Source organism: Pinus tabuliformis, chromosome 2_2 (assembly GCF_031772625.1).
Source record: "Pinus tabuliformis cultivar Carrire ecotype Pingquan chromosome 2_2, CPIR1, whole genome shotgun sequence".
Classification (NCBI taxonomy): Eukaryota; Viridiplantae; Streptophyta; class Pinopsida; order Pinales; family Pinaceae; genus Pinus; species Pinus tabuliformis.
Window position 1 is genome coordinate 113971668 of NC_142300.1, and position 23873 is coordinate 113995540.

General features: G+C 41.3%; 1 protein-coding gene across 1 annotated transcript in view; it reads right to left on the reverse strand.

Annotated features, from left to right (window-relative positions):
- The window catches only part of LOC149191624 (zinc finger protein-like protein), a 343705-nt gene that overhangs the window by 200356 nt on the left and 119476 nt on the right, over positions 1-23873 (reverse strand). Inside the window, exon 3 of the mRNA XM_089404364.1 lies at positions 22316-22430. Coding sequence (XP_089260490.1) covers positions 22316-22430 — 115 coding nt within the window. The remainder of the gene's footprint in view (positions 1-22315; positions 22431-23873) is intronic.

The window sequence follows — 23873 nt, forward strand, 5'->3', positions numbered from 1 at the left end:
CCCCCTTGGCTCCCCTTTTAAGTTACAACGTTGTGCTACTAGGGAGTGACTTTATTCATAAAGTGAGTTATGTCCCACTTTCCTCAACTTTTTATTTATTAATAACTATAGAAGGCAAAATCAAGCAAAATCAAATATTCCAATTAGCCATGGCTAATTAGGAATATTACAGTCTCCCCCGGCAAAATGTTGTTTGTCCTCAAGCAACTGAAGTGATGGATGCTGCAAAATTTTCTCTCTCCCAAGTGGCATCCTCATCCGGTATATTCTTCCACCTCACAAAGAATTCCCGGACCCGCCTTCTCCGTAGCTGCCCCTCCCTGGTATCAATAATAGCCTCTGGCTGCAACACCAAATGCCCCTCATCATCCTTGGGTGGTAGCTCATCTGTCATTGTCACCTGCTACCCCAATGCCTTCTTTAGGCATGATACATGAAAAATGTTATGAATCTTGCTGCCTTGGGGCAGCTCCAATTCATACGCAACCTGTCCAATCCTGCGTATCACCCTGTATGGCCCATAAAAGTGGAGCTTGAGCTGATCAACTCCCTTATGCTTCAGTGATGACTATCGGTATGGCTATAATCCTAGGTAGACCAAGTCCCCTACCACAAACTGTCTCTCCACCCGACCCCTGTCAGCATATAGCTTCTGTTGGTTCTGCGTTGTAGCCATATTATCCTTGAGAGCTTGGAGGATATCCCGACTCTCTTGGATCCAAATCTTGGCTCTCGGAGCCTTGCTAGCACCAAACATCACGTCAGCAAAAGATAAAGGATGATATCCATACAAAGCATAGAATGGTGACATACCAATGGACATGTGATGTGTAGTGTTGTAGCAGTACTCCCCCAAATGCAGCCACTTCAACCATGCTCGTTGTTGCCCACTGACATAGTTACGCAAGTAGCCCTCCAGCCACTTGTTAACTATCTCTGTCTGTGGGTGATAACTGGTACTCGGTGTCAACTCCATCCCCACCAACCGGAAAAGCTCCTGCCAAAACCCGCCCATGAAACGGCTGTCCCTGTCACGATGCTAGTCTTAGGAAGACCATGTAGCCTGAAGACCTCTCTAAAGAACAGCTCAGCCACCTGTGTTGCTGTGCAGTGTGCAGATATGGTGAAAAAATGTGCGTACTTTGTCAGTCGATCAACGACGACAAAGATACAATCCTTGCCCTGCACCATGGGCAACCCTGTGATGAAGTCCATCGAAATACTCTCCCATTTCACCTACGGAATGGGAAGAGCCTGCAATAATCCTGCGGGATGGCACATTTCCCCCTTGTTCCTCTGGCAAATATCACACTCCCGAATATGTTAGAGTACGTCCTCCTTGAGGCCCTTCCATGAGAACCTCTCTTTAATGGCCCTGTAGGTTTTGGTAAACCCCTGATGGTCGGCCAATGGTGAATCATGTGATGCCTGAAGTATCTTCTTCTTGAGATGAGATCCCTCAGTCAAGAAGATTTGGTCCCTATAGTAGATGATCTCATCGATTACCTTGTACCTGTCATCCGCCACCTGCCCATACAGAACCTCACATGCAAATTTGTCCTTGGAGTACTCTAATAAGATTCGAGCCCTTCAATCTGTGTCCAAGCTCATAAGAGACAACGTGGCTGGTTGACGTGAAAGGGCATCTGCTACCACGTTGTTCTTACCCTTGACATACTCAATGTCAAAGTCATACGCTTGGATCTTACTAATCCACTTCTGCTGCCTCTCCTGTAGTTGTTTCTGCTCCAAAAAGAACCTGAGGCTATTGTGATCAGTCCTCACCCTGAACCTGTTACCCACTAAACACTGTCGGACTTTGTCCAATGCATGCATAATGGCCAGCATCTCCTTGTCGTATATGGGATACAACCTCTCATGCAAAAGGAGCTTCCGGCTCTCAAAGGCTATAGGGTGACCTCCCTGCATCAACACTGCGTCGATCCCCTCTCCCGACGCATCACACTCCAAAACAAATGGCTGCGAAAAATCCGGCAATACAAGCACTGGGCAGTTGCTCATAACCTCCCTGAGCTTGTCAAAGGCTCGTTGCGTTGTATCCGACCAACTGAATGCCCCCTTCCTCGTCAGATTTTTTAGGGGTGCAGCAAGTTGTGAGAAACTCTTGACGAACTTCCGGTAGTAAGTACAAATGCCAATGAATCCCCTAAGTTCTGTCACGTTCCTTGGCTCCGGCCAATCTCTGATGGCCCTAATCTTCTCCTCGCGGACTCTCACTCCGTCCACTCCTATGATGTGTCCCAAGTACATCTCCATCAACCCAAACTCACACTTGGAGAGCTTCGCATAGAACTGTTGCTCCTCCAAGATGCGCAACACTGTCTCAATGTGCTGGAAATGCTCCTCCCAAGTCCTGTTGTAAATGAGAATATCATCAAAGAACACCAACACAAACTTCCTCAATCGACTGCGGAAGATGTGATTCATGGAGGACTGGAATGTAGCTGGGGCGTTGGTTAGCCCGAAGGGCATCACCAAAAACTCAAAGTACCCATAGTGACACCTGAAGGCGGTCTTAGGAATGTCCTGCTCCCTCACGCGAATCTGATGGTACCCAGATCTCAAATCAATCTTTGAGAAGAACTGTGCTCCTCTCGACTCATCCATCAACTCATCGATCCTGGGTATGGGGTACCTGTTCTTCAAGGTCTTCTTGTTCAGGGCCCTGTAATTAATGCACATCCTCAATGTGCCATCCTTCTTCTTCACCAACACCACGGAAGAAGCAAAAGCACTCGTGCTCAGCCGAATGTGCCCAAGAGCCAGCAACTCCTAAATGGCCCGCTCAATCTCATCCTGATAGGCCTTGGGATGTCTATATGGGGTAGTAATCACTGCTTGTATGCCTTGCTTAAGCTCGATGGTGTGCTCAAACCCTCGGTCCGGTGGTTGTCCCTGCGAAATCTCCCCAAACACTGTGGCATACTTGTCAAGGATGGACTGTATCTCTGGGTGCACCATCCGCCCTATAGTCCCTGCCTCTTATGCACGCAGCTCCACTGCCCACTCTACGTCTCCCTTCCGGAAGACTGCCTCCATCCGATGAGCCAAAACAGTCTGAGGCGGATACATGTGTTGTCCCGGTATCTTCTCATGCCTCCCTGTCTTCTCATCATCCCACTCCATCTCTAGGACATTCCAATCTGTCGTGACCTTCCCTAGAGTGATAAGCCACTAAACACCCAGTATCATGTTGGTGTCCGGAATATCAACCACGAAAAAGTGGTCAGTCAGTGTGTAGGTCCCCATCGTCACTGATAACCCTAGAACATAATGAGCACACACCATGGTCTGATCTCCTGGGACCAAAACTGAAAAGCCATCGAAGCTCTCTATCTGTATACCTCTCTGCTCAAACATCTGTGCATCGATGAAGTTGTGGATTGCCCCACTGTCAACCAAAACTGATACCCGCTGGCCACGTACTGTCCCCCGTACACGCAGCGTCAAATACTTGGGAACTCCTCGCAATGCTACAAGGGTCCCTCTGCTAGGTGCAAAAGTTGCACCACCTGTTGCTGGTGGTGAAGGTGGCAAAGAATCCTGCGCGGCATGACTATCTCGTACCTCCACATCATCCTCCTCATCCTCTTCCCCGCTGCTCTCGGAGAAGACCTTAATAAAATGTGCTTTGCCAGCAGCACATCTATGTCCCGGTGCCCACGGCTCCTGACAGGTAAAGCACAACCGCTTCTTCTTCAGCTCCCTTTTGGCATCATCATCAATCTGTGCTCGTCCTGGATTCCCCTTTGGAGGCGGAATCCTCACATCCTTCCCCTTAGGCTGGAAAGCCTATCTCTGGGGGTAAGGTGTCTGGGTCCTGGGTAAGGCATCCTGTGAGTCCCAGGTCCTACTAATAGCATCCTGGAGTGTGGCTGGTCTAGTGGATCCCGAAGTGGCTCTGCTAACCCCTCAACAAACATGTAGATCCTCCGTGCCGCGGATAGATCTGGCACCATCACTAAAACCCTCAAGAAGTCTGCAATGTAGGTCTTTGAGTTCCCGATCTGTTTGAGCCTCGTCAGCTCAACAAAGTGTTGTTCCGAATCCCTTCGGTCAAACCTCTCTATCAGTCTCCTGGTGAACTCGGCATATGTCATCACTGTGGAATGTCCGAGTGTAACCAACCCATGGAACCACCAATCCTGGGCCTCACCATCCAAATGTAATGTCGCCACCTTGATGGCCTCTGTCTCCGACATCTGGTTAAGCTGGAAATAGATGTCCAGCTTCTCCACCCAAGACTTTGCTGAACTGTTTTATGAGCCATCAAACATAGGCAAGTGAAATCTACTAGCTGTGCAGTGGGTGTCTCCATCATGATAATGTCGGTATCCTCTGTGATGGTCGGGGGTCTACTATCACGCTGGCGCTGAACAAAGTCTCTGAATGAGAGAGCATCCCTGAACTCCTGCCCATAGGCTTGGTACTCTGCAAAATAATCACCCATATGACCAGGCTTTGCCTCTTGCTAGGCTCAGAGCCCCATGTCTGCTCCTAGGAAAGTGGGCATGGTAGAGCATGTAGGGGCATGTGAGGCCACCTGCTGATTAGTATCACGCTGAGTGGCACCCTGCTCTGGCAAATGGTGAGATGCACCCGATCCCTCACCAACTTGGAAAACCCGTGGGCTCTCACACTGTCTAACCTCCACCGCCGTGAATCTCTACCCCATCACCTCGATCTGCCTCGATAGATCCTGCACTGATTTGAGGAGCATGTCCGCAAATCTCTTCCTGTCCTCATCTGCCATCGGATCCTCCTGCTCTGTGTCCACCATAGGCTCCTCCTGTTTTGTGTTCACCCCAGGCTCTTCCTGTTCTGTGTCCACCACCCGAACACAGTCTCCCTCTCCGTAGGTGTTCTCCAACCTACGCTCAATATCTCTATATTTCCTACCTCCGTAACAGATGTAGGGCTTCTCCCTCAATGTCATAGACTGCTAGCTCCACAGGCTAAGCCAGATCTATGCTGTAATACCATTCTAATATCCCTTATCAGAGATATCCCTCAAACGCGAGCAAACTCTAACCAAAGAAATAACAGTAGTGCAACATACGATAATGTATACATAGAATATAAGCAGATACTCGAGAAATGCAGAGAGAAATGCTAAGCCATTTTATTATACTGAGTAATGGAAAGAGTACAAGAGGTGATCAGAAAGATAGCACCTCGACTTGCACAAGGCAAGTGAAGAAATACACTCAGAATGGTAAGGAAACGGCCTCTCTCTAATCTGCGTCCAAGCTACCGGAGAACTGTTGTGCTGCTGCTACTGCTGGAATCAAGTGAGGATTTGGGGTTGTTCCCCTCAGAAAATGCTGAAACTCTAGAATCAACCTCTGCTCAATAAACCCAGAAAAGCCCAAAAAGCTTTTCTAAAATAGCTGACCCCCGAAAATCACCCCCTTGAGGATCTACGCTATCCCTCAAGGCTCTGCACTGCTCCTGAAGAAAATCCTCCAAAACTCTACCCAAAACTCTGCCAATATCCTCCAATATGCTAGGGCTGATCCCCTGCTCAATCTCCAAGCTCAAATCCTCCACAAAACCCCAGTCCAGAGCTCTTACCAAAGAAACTGCGCCATCCCCTCTCAAGACTGTGCAGTCATCAAAATGCTCAGCTCCTCCTCAACTGCAGAAATGTCACCCACTGCTTGAAGCACTTCACATAACTCAGATCTTTCTTTCCATGATTCTAAGGCCTAGAATCCATCTTCTTCTAACACCTCCTAGATTCTCTTTTCTTACCATCTTCCCTCATCTTCCTAATGAGGTCTAAGTTCTAACTCCTTGAAGTAATTAACTCAGCAATTAACAGAATTATATATATTTCTTTCACTACTCTTTTTTCCTTCTAGGACATTGAGAAGCATAGTGGCCCTGTTTGCACTGCTTGAAGCACTTCACATAACTCAAATCTTTCTTTCCATGATTCCAAGGCCTGGAATCCATCTTCTTCTAACACCTCAGAGATCCTCTTTTCTTACCACCTTCCCTCATCTTCCTAATGAGGTCTAGGTTTTGACTCCCTGAAGCAATTCACTCAGCAATTAACAGAATTATATATATTTATTATTAATGATTAAATGGATGCTACAAATTTGGGAGGCCCTTGGCTTAAATACAGTCGTGGGTGCCTCCTAATGAATGGGCATGATCTTTCTTAGTTAATGTGAAGACTTTAATTAATTTACAATTTTACATAACATTGCCTTCCTCTTGAAAATATGCTTTGCCCTCAAAGCATACGTAATGACGGGTGTTGTTGACAAAACGCTTGTCTCCCAAGAAGCTTCTTCTTCCGATAGGTCCTTCCACTTGATCAGGCATTCTTTGATTACTCGTGATCACTTCCTTTCCCTGATGGCAATGATACCTTCTGGTTCTAGAATGACCCTTCCTTCGTCATCTAAGGTCGGAAGTGTTGTTTGTGCTAATTGATGTTTGCCAAGTGCCTTTTTAAGGCAGGATACATGGAAAACGTTGTGAACACGACTTCTATCAAGAAGGCTTAAACTGTATGCTACTTGGTTGATCTTTTTGTTGATCTGGTACGGTCCATAAAACCTTGGTGCCAATTTGTTTTTTCCTTTCTATTTTAAGGACAACTGCTTGTAAGGATGAAGTTTAACAAATACCCATTCTCCAACTTCAAATTCTCTCTCTGTTTTGTTTCGATCAGCTTGCTGCTTCATACGATTTCTTGCATTATTTAGATTTTCTTTTAGGGTTTCGGTGGTTTTTTGGGTTTCTTCTAACTAGTCTTTAACAGTTGAAAATTTTGTCTCGATGATAGCAAAGTCCTTCCATTTTGGAGGTTCGTAACTATACAGAGCTTGAAATGGAGTCATTTTTGCTGACATGTGGTAAGTAGAATTGCACCACCATTCAGCAAGACGTAACCATTGAACCCACTTATTTTGTTTTTCTGTGGCATAACAACATAAGTAGGTTTCTAAACATTTATTGACAACCTTTGTTTGGCCATCTGTTTGAGGATGGTAGGTGAACTCATGTTGAGGTAGGTTCCTATATGATTGAAAAATTCCTTCCAAAAATTACCCTTAAATTTGGCATCTCTATCGCTCACAATAACCTTGGGAAATCCATGTAGTTTGTAAACATTTTTGCAAAATATCTCAACGATTTGTTTTGCTGAGTCTGATTTCCTCATTCCCATAAAGTGAGCATACTTGGTGAGTTTGTCAACTACTACAAGAATTTTATCCTTACCATCAGATACAGGTAAACCTTCAATAAATTCCATTGATATTTCCTCCCATTTCTGATTCGGGATATTTAAAGGATGTAGTAGTCCAGGTGTCATAATATTTTCATTTTTATTCCTCTGGCATTTATCGCATTCTGCTACATATTTTTGAATATCATTACTCATTCCCTTCCAAAAGAATGATTGGCGTGCATTATAATAGGTTTTAAAGAATCCTACATGTCCTACTGACAGTGAATCATGCGACTATTTAAGAATCTTGTCTTTAAATTTGGAGTTTGAATTCAGATAAATTCTTCCCTTATGCCATAGAATATCGTTCTTCCATTCAAATTTTGAATTCTGAGGCAGGTTATTGATTATAGCACTTGTTTCTGAATCTTTTGCATATTCACTTCAAATCTCATTAAGCCATTCGAGAACAACTAAAACTACAAGTAATGATGGTTCTTCATCTTTCCTCGACAAAGCATCAGCTACTACGTTATCTTTTCCTCTCTTATGTAATATATCCATGTCAAAGGTAGCAATTTTTTCCATTCATTTTTGTTGTTTTGTAGATAGCATTTTCTATTGGAGGAGATGTTGAAGACTATTATGATTTGTTCATATTAAGAACTCACTTCCCAAGAGATATTGTCTCCATTTGGCTAATGAGTGCATAATAGCAAGCATTTCCTTGTTGCATGTAGACCTGGGACGTTCTTGCTTATTGAGCTTCCTACTTTCAAATGTGATTGGTTGACCATCCTGCATTGCTCCTATGCTAGAACCTAAAGCATCACATTCAATTACAAATGGTTTTGAGAAGCCTGGACTTGCCAATACAGGGGCATTAGACATAACTTCCTTCAAGTCTTCAAAACACTTTTCTGCTTCAACATTCCATCAAAATGAGTTCTTCTCTAGAAGGTTCGTTAGGGGTGCGGTTATATGGGCATAGTTTTTAATAAATCTTCGATAATACCCAGTCAATCCTATGAAACATCTTAGTTTGGATATATTAACTGGTTTGGGCCATTTTCTTATAGCCTTGATCTTATTAGTGTCTACTTTTACTCCTTCCTTGGATATTATATGTCTGAGATATTCTATTTTTTCCTTCCGAAAAGTGCATTTGGACTTCTTGGCATAAAACTAATGTTTTTCTAATACAGTAAGAACTTGTTCCAAATGTTGTAGGTGCTCCTTCCATGTTTTACTATAAATTAGAATGTCATCAAAGAATACTAACACAAACTTCCTTGGATATGGATGGAATAGCTCATTCATGGTAGCTTGGAATGTTGTCGGTGCATTGGTTAAACCAAAAGGCATTACTTTAAACTCGTAATGACCTTCATGTGTTCGGAAAGCAATTTTTGCTACGTCTTCCAACCTTATCCTGATTTGGTAATACCGTGACCTTAAGTCCAATTTTGAGATGTAGTTCATCCAACATTCCATCGATAAAAGGAATTGGAAACTTGTTCTTAATTGTTATTTTGTTTAGTGCTTGATAATCGACGCATAATCTAAACAATCCATCTTTCTTTCGAACTAATACAACTAGGGCAGCATACGAACTTTTACTTTTTGTGATGATACCACACTTTAAAGGATGTTGAACTAATCTCTCAATTTCAATTTTTTTATGATGTGGATATCGATACACTTTGATGTTGATGGGATTTGATCCTGCTTTGACTTCTATTGTATGTTAAATTTCTCTTTTAGGAGGCATCTTCATCGGAAGGTCTTGGAATACTTTTTCGTGCTTTTGAATTAGCTCTTGGACTTTTGGTGCTTCTTTGTTGACCAGATTCAAAGTTAACATTTCTAATTGATGACACTGTACTACATAAGCTGGTGCTCCCTTCCGAATCATTTTCATCATCTAGGATGATGATACAATTTGGTTCTTAAGTCGTTGGAACCCATATAACTTATATTTCTACCCTTCCCATTTAAACTTTATAAATTGTTTTTGATGGTTGGCAGAGTAAGTGCCTAGGATTTGTAGCCATTGGATACCTAAGACCACATCCACTCCTCCTAATGGTACAGTGTAGAACGGAGATTCTAGATTATAGTCTTGAATCTACAATTTGAATTTATGGCATTTCCCTACCTTTTCAATTTTCTTACCATCAGCTACCATAACCTTCATGTTGGTCATCGGAAAAGTGAAAATGTTGAGTCTTTTCGCCATGGTTGAGTCCAAAAAATTGTGGGTGCTATCACTATCGATCAAAACCATTACATTGTTCTTCTTGATATGTCCTTTTAATTTTAATGTTTGGGGTTGTGATATAACTGTCATGGTTGATAATGATACTTGCAGAATATTCTTATCATCTAGTTCTGGAGAGAATTGTTGGGAATCTTCGATTTCTTCTATGTCTAATTCATCACTGTCTGAATCATTAGTTGCTTCACAGTTATACAGGTTCTTGGTCTCTTTTCCTTTATCACATCTATGTTTAGGGTCCCATTTTCACCACAACATTTGCACTTGCCCTCTTCCATTCTTTGCATTTCCAAGTTAGTTTTTTCTCCTTCACAGAGATGTGGTGGAACATATTTTGTGTTATCCGTGTTCGCGGCTTGGGAAAATCTTCGACTCGAATATACTCTTTAAACCTTCAGTCACTGCTTTTTTTCATGTTTTTTCAGCAGCTTTTGCCTTCTGGCTGGCTACCTCTATAGAAGTGATGTCATGAAGTTCGATCTCAGCCTGGAGATGGGGTTTAAGTCCTGTGGTGTGCGATTGAATGAGACGAGTTTCTAATAATCCAGGTACTCGCATAGCTAAAGTCTCCCATTCTCGAGTGTATTCGTCCACATCTCCTTTTTGTTGTAATCTAGTGAGTGCTGAGAAGAATTCTTCTTCCTTGACACCTTGGAACCTTTTAAAGAACGCATTTTTGAATTTCCTCCAACTGATAGCAAGTGTCATCTTTTTCCACCACATATACCAATTATATGCTTTTCCTTCCATTTGCATGGAAGCATGCCTGATCTTTTCGTCATCATTGTCAATACCGTAAATCTCGAAATATTCTTATGCTTTATTGAACCAAGCAATGTTGCATTTTTCGTTATCATCAAATTTGGATAGCTCAAGTTTTGCTCTTCGTTGATATGTAGCTATCGACGGAGTGAAGAAGGGGTATTGATTTGAAAACGGCATATTGGTGTATGGATTCCAGAGTTGCCTATTTTGAAAATTCGTGTTACTATTTTCTTGATTAGGTGTGGAAGATGTCTTTGGAGACTCGGGTTTCTCATGTGAGTCTGACGAGTTTGACGAATCTAGAGAATTGAGATGTTGAGTAGCTTCATTATTCTGGGGTATTTGATCGGGTGTAATCTTCATCCTATCACAAATACAGGTCAACATCACCATTGCTTGATCCACCTTACATGAAAGGTTTGCCTAATCCTTTTTAAATTCATTCTTGTTCTGCTCGAGTTGACTCTCTATTCTCTTTGTTGTGTCCTAGAGCGCTTCAATTTTTTCGCCATGTCCGGTCACCTTAGCCTCAAGATCTATCAATTTTTTATTGAAATCGGACATCGACATTGATGAAGACATCGATTGGGTCTGAGGTGGAGTATATTTACCCAACTTAACTCTTTTTCATTAAATTGACCTTATTTTTTTATATTTTTAAGCCTTTTTTTTAAGATTTGTTTTTAATTATATAATTATATTATTATATAACTTAATTATATAATTATATTATAAAGATATTATTATTTAATTAATGTGGATAACTATTAATTTGGATAACTATTATACACCTTATAACTTGTTATTTGTATATGATTTGAATGGTGCTAGAAGTCGACGGTGGATGTGGTGATGGTGCCACGGTGAATGACGGCGGTCACACGGAAACGACGGTCAACCTGAGACGGTCACTGGTGGAGAGCGTAATGACAGTGACTTGGGAAGCGGAAAGGGTTGATATGCGGTCGGGAATGACGGATAGAGTCAGTGGAAAGGAAATAGCGATCGATAATGACAGAGTCGAGTCAGTGGAAATTAGGATAACTATCATCGCGTAAGGGAAATGGTGAACGGAGACGCAGATTTTAACGAAGGCAACAGAGAAAATGGAAGGGTCAGTGGACGGTAGTGGAGTCATACATTTTTGTGCAGCATCAGAGTACCCAACTTGCTCTGATACCACCTGAAGCGATTAACTCAACAATTAACAGAATTATATATATTTATTATTAATGATTGAATGGATGCTACAAATTTGGGAGGCCGTTGGCTTAAATATAGTCATGGGTGCCTCTTGACGAATGGGCATGATCATATCCTTTTCTTTTTTAGTTAATTTACAGACTTTAATTAATTTACATAACACTCCCCTCCAAATTTGCTAAAATAATGTCCAATCTAGTCTCCTCCTAAATGAAATCATCCCAGTCATTCTCAAAAGTGGGAAGCTTCTCGTAAGCAAAGAATCCAAACCAACTAATCCCAATATGAGAACCCATTTAAAGCAACAAGCACCAACTCCATTCTCCACCTTCATCCAAATAGTAGGAAGATGATCTTGAAGCAAGGTGATCTTCGTACAATAACTAGCCACTACCTTTGTCTGATTCATGTGTGTAATACTGAGCTTAGGCTTCAATGGCATCTTGTGGTTAACATTCACAATCCGATATAGAGTGACTCGAGCATTATACCTCTTCCCAGTTGTCTCCATGGTGATTTAAGGGGTCAAGTGGTCTTTTGCTAAATCAAGGTTGATTTGCTTTGCCTTGGCCTCCTTATATTATGCATGGCCAACAATGCAACATTCTTAGGTGGTGTAACCTCCTCATCCACATAATTCCAAAGATGAACCTCCTCCAGCAACATTTGCAATTTGCAATTCCACAGTGTAAAGTTGGAAACACCCTCCTAATGATCAAATTTTATGAGAATCATGCCCACTGAAAACCCCCAACATTTCCCAGACAACTGATCTATCCATAGACAGATTGCTAGAATACTTCAAAAGCACAACGTTGATACCATGTTAAAATCACAATACATGGTAAGAGGACCAAGAAACTAAAACCCTAGATGGTTAAAACTTTGAATAACTATAAAAACTATTGTGGGTTCGCTAGATCTACAAATATTTAGCTAAATGAAAATTGTACCAGCAAGTACATGAAAATTTTACAAAACTCAGACCACATACGTTTTCTTTATTGATTGTAAAAGAAAATTCAATCACCACAAACTCGAACTATGCATATCCTATAAGAGATCCCACCTACTTATATAGAGAAGTTAGGGCTTACAAAGCTCAAGACCTTAAACCTGTGTGCTTGGAATGGAGCATTGGTATGCACGCATGCATTTGTTGGGTTGCTAAGAATCTACGCCTTTACTGCAGAAGGGAAAACCATGAAAAGTACCCCACTTCTATTTTTGGGATTAGTGCCCCCCATAAAACTGGAAATACACAATTAAAGCACTTTTCCTAAAACTAGAAAAGCAAACTCAAAAGAGTGGTAACTTCTGCAAATGACTTGAAGCTAATCTACTAATTCTAGACAATGACCTAATATGAAAACATTAACACTGGCACACAAATGTTGGAGTCATACATGTGCCCTTTAATGCCTCCATGAGCATGCCACCTGTTGACCCTGCCACCTACACCTACCTACAAGTTAGTGAGAAAAGCCTTCAACCCCACAAGGTGTGGTGGTGGCAAGGGACTCAGAGAAGGGGTTGTCACACTAAATCCTTTCTCTCTTCGTTTAAGCTATCTCCTAGGTTAGCTAAGGGGGGGGTCCCTAATGAAAAGATAAGTTAAAAAGAGATGTGAGTTTCTAGGAAAATTGTTAGAGTTAAATAGATTATTTCTTTAAGATTTATAAGCAAAAACTAATATGAGCAATAACCATCATAAGATAAGCATGAAATACATAAACAACCAGCGCCTTCCAAGTATTTTCTCTTTAAGAAATGAAATTGTATTTTGCTTAAAACAAAAGTAGAATGCTTCAAAAATTGAAAGCAAATTAATCCTGAAATGGAAACAAAGATGACATGAAAGAGTCAAAATGATAATCTACTATTAGTGTACAAGAACTAGATCAAGACATGCAAGTAGAACTTCATACTTGTCTAGTTAAAACAATGTTCTAAGTAGCAAATAAAATCCTTGAAAGCACAAGATATTGATCAAGAAAAATATTTAATTTAAATTTATGTGATCTCAGTAGGCTAGAAGAAAGGAAACTCCCTCTTTCAAAAACGTTTGATGAGATCCTTGAGGCAAACCGATTGGGTCCTTCTATTCTTGATCTTGGTAGCTAGTTCGTCTATTGGAGAGCTACCACACGCCCAAGTAAATCCTTCAACCAAATCTAAAGATATCTACACACTTAAAAAAAATGTCAGCAATCATAAGGGATTAGATTATACAATGGAGGAGAAGGCTAGAGATTTCACCAAAAATCTTCTAATACTCCTCTTCCTAGAGTATTTATCTAACCCAAAAACCATACAAGATAGCTTGCATATGTTAATCCAAACAAGTGGCAAAATGATAACTAGCATAATCCAACATACATGTAGAATGTAAAGCACAACAATTGAAATAACATCACCTCAAGAAATGGAAGGAGAACACCAACACAATAGTACCCCAAAGTCTCTTTTATTATATGAAAGATGAATACAAAATCCAGCGGAGTCTCCGCAAGCCCAATAGCTTGTTCTATATGATACCAAAATGAGAGCTCAAGACTCATATAAATAAGAAAATTGGAGATGATCCCAATAGAGAAACCAAGTGATAAGTGGAGATGGATTGACAATCCCAACGTAGAAAATCAAATCACAAGTGACAAGATCACTGCTTGTAGGTGGCAACCTTGACTCCTTGACTGTCCATCGAATATCCTCTGCTGGCCTGTGCATACATCCTCACTGTTGCCATGTGTATAAATGCTGGTGGAATGGGGAGACAACTCCTTAGTTAATTATTGTAAACTCCAATGCAATCCCCACAAAATACGATGTCAAGTTGCCTCTGCATATGAACTTAGCAACATGTATCTCTTGACTGATTTTGTGGGAGGGACAAACTCTGACACATGTCCCCCACTAACTGAAATAACACAGCCTCTTCCAAATCTGCATGTAGTTTGAACTAGCTGTTACGTAGAGGGTAAGGTAAGTGTAAAGTTTTGTAGATGTTCTATGCTAAGAGCAATTTCACTTTTCTCACAGCAATTATACAAGTAAATAAGCAAAATGCAGATAGAACATATAAGCAGATCTTACAGAAGACAAATCAGAAACAAGAAAAATGTATGTGTTTGTAACGGCGGTCAACAGGATGCTTCAACCAGCAAAGTCTCCTTTGGTCAGCCAGCCCAGCATGTGTCACAACAACCCTCAACGCTGGTCAAACTTCTGCGAAACCCTAGCAGCAGAAACCCTAGCAGCAGAGAAATCCTCTTCGTCCTTCCCACGAGTGGCTGAAATTCGTCCTCCAGGTAGCTCGTACTTTTAGGATGAGAAAGGAAGATGTGAGTTGTGTTGTGATCAAATTCTCTCCAACTTTTCCTGTATATATATATCCATCAATGAGGGTGTGTGACACATCTGTAGGGCATGTGAGCCTACATTACAAAACTGGCTGACCTTGCACATATAATTTATTAAGAATAATAAATTCAAAATATAAACTCTGCTCATCGGATTAAGACTATTTTTATATGGATTTTACACCTCTCAGAAAGAGGAATCCAACAAAAATATTAGCCTCTTAATCTGAGCATCAGAACATGGAGTTTGGACCTAGTTGTCCAAATTTAACACTCCCTCTCAACTAGGGAGAACTCCATCTATTAGTGCAATTAACATCGTGAGTCATCCCGCCGAAACTTGCTTTGCTGGCTTCTTTATTTCAGAACAGAAGTGGGTCAGTCACAAAGACATCATTCCCCGACTGACATAATCAGTCCAGAGGTCCTAGACCTCACAAATCTTGATCCCAGATCAAGTGGTTGGACCATGCCATCCTAGATAGAGAGTACGGCAATCTCTGATGCGTCCATCAGTCTTTGCTAATAGTCTCTAGCTTTTCCACACCTCATTGGCCAAATGAGAGGTACTTCCCATGAGCCCTGAACTCAATGGGTAGGATGCATACGGGGCACAGATTAAATGAGTGGCGAACCAGCTCAATAATCACAAGGGTGGGGCAGAAGCATTATGAGTGCTTATAGCTCCGAGAAGCTATCCCCAAAGCCCCCCAGAGCTCCCAGAGCTCATCGTCCAACAGGACCCACATCATAGGATCTTTCCACGACATCAAGACTCTCACGGAAGGTTAGGAACTTGACCTTCCCCAGGGGCTTAGTGAGAATATCCGCGACCTGCTCATCAGTTCCTATATGATCGAGCCTTACGGCGCCTCGCTGTACCATATCCCGGATAAAGTGGTACCTGATATCAATATGCTTGGATCGGTCGTGGAACACAGGATTCTCAGTCATACGAATCCCACTCTGATTATCACAGAGTATTACAGTGGTATCTAGCACATGTTGGAACAGCTCACTAAAGAGCTTCCTCAACCAAACTGCTTCACAACAGGCCATACTAGCAGCAATGTATTTGGCCTCCGCGGTGCTCAAAGCCACCGACTTCTGCTTCCTGCTCATCCATGATATCGAAGCAGAACCAAGATTGAAACAGCATCCAGATGTGCTCTTACGATCCACCACACTGCCAGCCCAATCGGCATCAGTATATCCCCGGAGTATCACACTCCCGGCAGTGTATCTCAGCCCATGGTTTATCGTGCCCCGAAGATATCTCAAAAGATTCTTGGCACCAACCCAGTGAAAATGATGAGGCTCAACCATCTGTTGACTCAAAGTATTCACTGCAAAACATATGTCCGGACGGGTGTTCACTAAGAACATCAAAGCTCCTATGAGTTGACGATACTCAGTAGGATTGGCCAAGATAGGCCCTGCAGCGCTGCCACTCAACTTCTTAAAGTTGAGTTCCATTGGTGTCGACACGGACTTACAGTCCACCATCCCAAATCTTTCCAGAAGCTTCACAATATACTTTCCTTGAGAAAGGAAAATCTCTCCAGGTCTCTGCCAGACCTCCAGGCCTAGGAAATAGTGCATCAATCCTAGGTCTTTCATCTCGAACTCAGCAGCAAGCTCCCTCTTACATTGATGAATGAGAGGGTCATCACCTGTCAGGAAGAGGTCGTCTACATACAGCACTAGAATGAGAGGCTTTCCTTCCACAACCTTAAAGTAAAGGTTTGGATCAGCATTGCTTCGAGTGAAGCCCAGCTTCATCAAGTAACTATCCATCCTCTCATACCAAGCTCTGGGTGCTTGCTTTAACCCATAGAGGGCTTTCTTCAACCTGCAGACATAAGTGTCTCGTTCTTGAACTTCAAATCCCAGAGGTTGTTCTACATACACCTCTTCCTTTATTTCCAAAATCAGGCATCCCTGTCACCACCTTCCTTGCTTCGGGAAGAGCCTTGTAATGAAGGTGTCCAAATCTTCGGTGCCATAGTTCGGTTTGACGGATAGTATCACAAGTCATAGCTCCCAACGGACTCCCTCCAACCTGGTAGAGTGTACCAACCCTAAAACCAATTGAGATAGCTTCCTTGAAGCTCTTCTTCCACATGAGTACCTTTCCATCAAAGAAAGTTACATTGAATCCTTTGTCTTCCATGGCAGATACAGACACAAGGTTCTTCTTCAATTTGGGTACATAGAGTACATCTTGTAGATGGAGGACTTGTCCTTGAGACAAGTGGAGGGTCACAGTCCCGGTCCCTTTCACAGGATAGGTGGCATTATCCCCAAGGATAATTTCTAGATTAGTATCCCTTTCAACCATGTCAGAAAGTGCTTCCTTGAATCCGGTGATGTGTCTTGAGGCACCACTATCGATTAGCCAGACATCCATAGTGTCGGGCGGAGATGCAGCTGAGAGAGCAGATATTAGAATATACTCATTTCTTTTATCAACAACATTAGACTCCTCATCCCTGGTATTTCTGGTCCTTTTAGAAGGTGGATTGTTTCCTTCAAAGTGAGCCTTCCTCTTTCCTTTGGATTTGTCATTTCTTCGATTCCCATTCCTTCGGTTGTTGTTGTTGTCGTCACTATCGGGAGAATTCTTCTGGAAGGGGCATTCTCTAGCATAGTGTCCAGTCCTATGACAGGTGAAACATTTACCCTTCTTCTTTTGAGTCTTAGTCCTTCCTTTGTCCTTGGAACCACCAGAGTTTCTTCTTTTGGGAATGAGCAACATAGGCAGCATTTCTTTCATTATCAAATTCCTTCATCCTTGTTTCTTCTTGCATACATATTTACAACAGAAGCCAACCCTTTGACTTGTCTAGATCTGAGTATAGATCATTTCGTATAGCGATGAGATCAGTTGAAGACATTCTGCTTCAACTGATTCTCCAAGGTGACAACATCACCTATCGTAGTCCATTTGCTGCACACAACTATGTGACACCATGTTGTACTGTCACATGTATTGGACCTTGATGACTGAGCTGCTCCTGCTCTCATCATCATGCTGCCCACTGTTTCATTCATCATCATGCTGCCCTTGCTTAGCATGCCCATTTACACTGCAACTTTCCTCATCATGAACTGAGACTGTTCATCTTTATCATTCTCATTATGTAGAGACTATAACCATAAGAAACATTATTGCTTATGATCCTTGTCATGGTGACTGCATATTAATATGCTGAGCAAATGTACGGTACAGATATTTAGATTGAGATCACAGATCTGAATATTGTGCATCATGGGAACTTATTTCATCAACACGATTCTGCAGAGATAGTTTGCCGAGAGTTCTATCACTGTTGTTCATTGTGTTGGAGCTGCTACACATATGCCACCGTCTCACTGCGGTTCCATTGTGTTAGGGATGCTACATGTATGCCACCGTATAATTGAAAACCTTTTCCTCATTGTGACTGCGAATGCACTATTGTGAGAGCACCGAGATATGTTTATCTACTTATATTCTGAGGCTACTGTCTCCCGAGTTGATGACTGTTCTTATGGCGAGGTGCAGTCAAACCCTTGGCCTCAGCTTCATGTGGAGATGACTGCGGCTCCATATATAAATGCGGTTAACCACGTTTCCATATATAACTGCGGCTCACTGCGGCTTCATATATGACTGCGGCTCTTCATAGCTCCATTGCTTTTGACTGCGTATGCATTCTACATTGACTGTGAGGGATCTCGACGGTGGTTTCATTATTGCGGTTGACTGTATCACTGCGGCTACCATGTTGTGCATGCGGCTCTATCTACGGTTCTTCCGTGCTTGTTATACATTCAATGTCTTCCATGAATCTGCGTGATACTGCAGATCTTCGTCCACGTGGCAGTCTGTTAATAACCGGCACTATGTTGTGACCTCCGTCAGTTCTTCGATCTCTGTTGCATAACCTTAGTGTTGTCTATTCGAGCGTTCCACGCTCTCATAAACCTGCACATAAACACATCCACAGCTGCCCACGTGTCAGTCTTCTGACATCCCTGCGCAGTCCAGCCTGCTACTGTATGTCTCTGCCTACGGGACAATTCTTTCGATAATCTGCTGAACCAGCTTGACAGCCGTCAACATATATGTAAACCCTGCACATTTATTCGAGAGCTCCAATGCTCGAATAACGCAGCGCCACCATATAATTATTCTCTGTCCGAACCTGCACAATCGTTTTCTTCGTTGTTTGCTCCAACCGCACCAGCGTATATATATAACCCTGTCCACGCGTTATCTCAGCAATCCTGCGCAATCTCCTTTGCTGTTTGCTCCAAACGCATCAGCGTATATATATATATAAACCTGCATATATATAATACTGTCCACGCGTTAGACCACCAGTGACCTGCGTAATACCACCGATCTCTGACCACGTGTTCAACCAAGTCCTGACAGCTCACTGCGTACATATATTACTGCGCGATTCTGTGTTTTCTGTCCACGTGACAGCCACCAGATAATCTACGTTCGAACGCAGATCTCTTCCCACGTAGCAGACTATCAACAAGTCCACGCAATTCACATACTCAGTCAATTGTCAGAAGCCGACAGTCTATGATCTGCGTAAACCTCTGCGTGTTAACCCGTGAACGCCAATGTTCATGTAATCCACGCTGTCTTACGCCCACAGCTACTGCCGAATTCTATCGAACAGAACTTCAATCGACCACCCAACCCCAATCAGCACAACCCCGTGCTTCTTTGGGCGTATGGGAGATAACTGTCGTTCCCAAACTTCTGTTACCAATATCCTCTCTCGCTGTTAATTCCACCGACAGGAATTAATGCCTGCATCTTGTCCTCTTGCGCCCCTGAACCTTACGCATTAGAACTGCGCAGTTAATCCGAGAGACTCCATTGATTGATTGCTATAGATAGAGTTTGTCTTCACCTCAGCTCTGATACCATGTAAAGTTTTGTAGATGTTCTATGCTAAGAGCGATTTCACTTTTCTCACAGCAATTATACAAGTAGATAAGCAAAATGCAGATAGAACATATAAGCAGATCTTACAGAAGACAAATCAGAAACAAGAAAAATGTATGTGTTTGTTTCGGCGGTCAACAGGATGCTTCAACCAGCAAAGTCTCCTTTGGTCAGCCAGCCCAGCATGTGTCACAACAACCCTCAACGCTGGTCAAACTTCTGCGAAACCCTAGCAGCAGAAACCCTAGCAGCAGAGAAATCCTCTTCGTCCTTCCCACGAGTGGCTGAAATTCGTCCTCCAGGTAGCTCGTACTTTTAGGATGAGAGAGGAAGATGTGAGTTGTGTTGTGATCAAATTCTCTCCAACTTTTCCTGTATATATATATCCATCAATGAGGGTGTGTGACACATCTGTAGGGCATGTGAGCCTACATTACAAAACTGGCTGACCTTGCACATATAATTTATTAAGAATAATAAATTCAAAATATAAGTTCTGCTCATCGGATTAAGACTATTTTTATATGGATTTTACACCTCTCAAAAAGAGGAATCCAACAAAAATATTAGCCTCTTAATCTGAGCATCAGAACATGGAGTTTGGACCTAGTTGTCCAAATTTAACAGTAAGTACTGTGCATACAAGTGTAAAGGATGTGAAGTTGTGTGGAGATATACTCCAAAATAATAGCAATCAGATCTGCTATTACAAAATCTGAACCATGCATTGATTTCCCTTGTTGTAGCATTGATCTTTGACTGCCAACATGTACCTAATCTGCCCATACGTGGAGTTGTCTCCTTGATTGGCAGCATAAATATCTCTTCAAAAATCTGTTGTGTAATATCATGTTGCTGCGTTGGAGTTTCCCTTGCTGCATGGAACCTTCTTTTCCCTTTGCGTTGAATCTTTAGTGGCATGTGCATAAATCTGTTTTGATTGCCTCCTACGTAGACTATATGATTGAGGTGGGGTCCAATCCCCACCCACTTTATTAAAGTTTAAACTTCAGACTTATACTCCATCACATTTAATCCATAACATTTGAATTATATCAAGGTGAACTTTTGGCCATACATATGAACTCAACGTGGGCCCAGTTTGACTTTGACTTGAGTTGTAATTGAGTTAGCGTCTTTTTGGTGGGCCCCAAGTAATTGCCACATCACCTTTGACTTCCCCTCCATTTCCATGTCAAAATTTGACTTATTTTGACTTTGGAAAAACTTATAAATTTTTCCAAATATTCATTTTTTTAATTTTTTTCTTGTTTTTGCTACTGTCATTTGAAAAGTCGGCTTTTGAGGGACTATAAGTCATATTTTGACCCCCAAAGTGAGTCTTAAGATAATGTTGGGCCTCTGAGGATGAATTTCAAGTAGTCACACGCCCCAAACATTTCCTAAGGCCACTTATTTATACCATTACATAGAAAATAATTAAAAAATATCGTTTTGCGGAAAATTTTAAATTATTAAAAAATCCTACTTAGACCTAGTCAAAGTCCACGAAATTTTTTGTGTGACTTAGTATGGTAATATACATCGACTCTAGACACTAAGATATGTTAGGGGCTCAACCTTCAAACCGTCACCCCGGCTTTCGGGTAAAAAATGAGTAAAAAAAACCCAAAAAATAATCTGCCTCTGAAAAAGAAGGGATAATTAACCAGATAAAAAAAGCACTCTAAGGTGTACTCGTTTTCTGATCAAGTCCCAACATCCTAGGCTTGTTACAGACTCAAAAGTTCATCATTACTAGTATCACTTATTACAATTCCCCGCAAGGTGTGGAATTCGGGTACAAGAAAGATGATGCGAAAATAGAAGTAGAGCTAAAAAACTTTGTTGATTGATGATATATGATGGTACAATTGTCCTCTGGATCATCTTTGGGCATGGAGTCTTCATATATTCATCAGGTGCCACTCCAGTGGTCAACACCACTATTATATAATATTTTTTGCACCCTTGCTGCTATGCTGAATATGCCATAAAGATCTGAAAACTCTTGCAGAAGATGATTGTTGAAGCAAAACAGAGTTTTGTTGCGGAAAAAAATGTTGTTGTGGCACACTAATTGAGCATCACGGTGAAAACTAACAAGATGTGTGTGCTGACAGTTTGTAAAAAGACCATCAAAGAACAAGAAGCATAAACCTTGTTCTTTGAATGGGTTTGGGCGCACTTTGGAATGAAAAGGAGCATCATTTCTAATATAGTAAATTTCTCAGTACATTTTAGACTTCATTGTGGAAGAGGTTAGATATTAAATTAAAGAGATCCAGTGGATTCAACCCACACACTGATGGGCATATGGAAATAGTGAGAAGAACAATTGTTCATATTTTCAGTTTTATTGCAAATATAACAATATTATATTTATCACCAATATCACAAGATTTCCAAGGCATCAATAATATCATCTTAATATGGATCTTGATGTAGTAACTAGTTGTAAAATAATTTGTAAATGTTCTAATTTCTGAAAAAAAATGGATCTTATGATGGTAATTTGAAGAGACTGGGTTTAAATCCATAACCTTTTTAAGAGCCATTTCATTGTAACGCCGCAGAGAAGCCCCGCCAGACTTTGGAGCTCTCCCAGTTGAATCTTTGCTTGATTGCCTGCCACCTGCTTTTGCCCTTACTACATACCTGGATAACATTAAGAAATAAAAAGTTGGCCTCATAAAGAACCCTCACATCATGAAAAGTATCTAAAGCAATCCTTGTCCATTTAAATTTCAAAACAAATTGCCTGCGAAACTAAAGATAGTCAAACCAATTATGTCATCTTTTGGAACAAGTGGAATTCATACATTAACAAGGAACCAAAGAATGCTCAGACATCAAGATACTAAAAGCACATTCGCTTCTGCCTCAAGAGGTCCTCAAAACATTTAAACTTTATATAGATCAGTGCAGAAGGCAGTCCTAATTAACTACACTCAATACCAGCATTAAGACATATAACTGTTAGTGGAAAATTATCCCCTGTACCATCAAAGGATCTGCAATGATGCATCTAAACAAGAACTAACATAGAAATTACATCTAAGACTACATCAGGTAATGACTCTAAGATTGTCTCAAGTCCTGAATCTCTATGTTTCTGCAGTTTGAAGAATCCATGATGTCCAAAAGCGACACAACTACATACTGCAAAACTGTGAATATATTTAGAGCATGGTATGTATATAAGATATTGCATTAAAGCATGAAGAAGATATTCCACATCTTTAACTTCTGTGGAAATGCAAGATAAAAAGAAAGACCAATTACCCACTTTAAGCATCCAGATTAATGGTAAAATAATGTAGGCCAACTGTCAACATGTAGCAATCCAAACAGAGTCAGTAGGTTCATATCTTGAAAAGGGATGACCAAAGGTAAAACAGCATAAAGATCCCTCCGGGGTTGAAAGAAACATAGATCTCTGTGCTTCTACGGTGATTGGGTTGAGGGTGTTATCACCTTATAGCACGTCCCAGTAAATCTTGTTGTTCCAGTCTATTTACTAGTATGTCATCATGCTCATACCCTTCAATACTACTTGGATGAAGTTCTTCTAGATTATTAACCTCTTTCAATATCGATTGATATCTCAATCAACTTTCAGTATGTTCATTGCCAGCTGAAATATATGGTCTGCAGACACCACTCTACCAGGCTATAAAAGTGGTTAGCCAAGGCGGTAGATGATTGGCCCATGGTAAAAGAACAGATTTTTGCTTTAATTTACTTTAAATTTAATATCTATTTGTGGCCATAAGTGGCCAAAGGAACTATAAAAAGTACAAAAATAGGTATCATGATTTTACATTTACACAATAAACAGAGTTGCACTCAAAGAACTTGTCTTACAACTAAAACAGAAATTTGAAACGGCAACCAAAACTTCAAATATGTATAAACAAAAGGCACTGAATGGATAACTCAGAGTGTAAACACCACATATGAAGAGATGAGATCAGTCATGCAAATTATGAAATCTGATCTAAACAAACAGCATCATGAATGTGGTGAACAAGAAGTTCAAATTCCGTAACAGCAATTACTATCTCCAATTACTATCTTAACACCATAAGAAAAGTACAA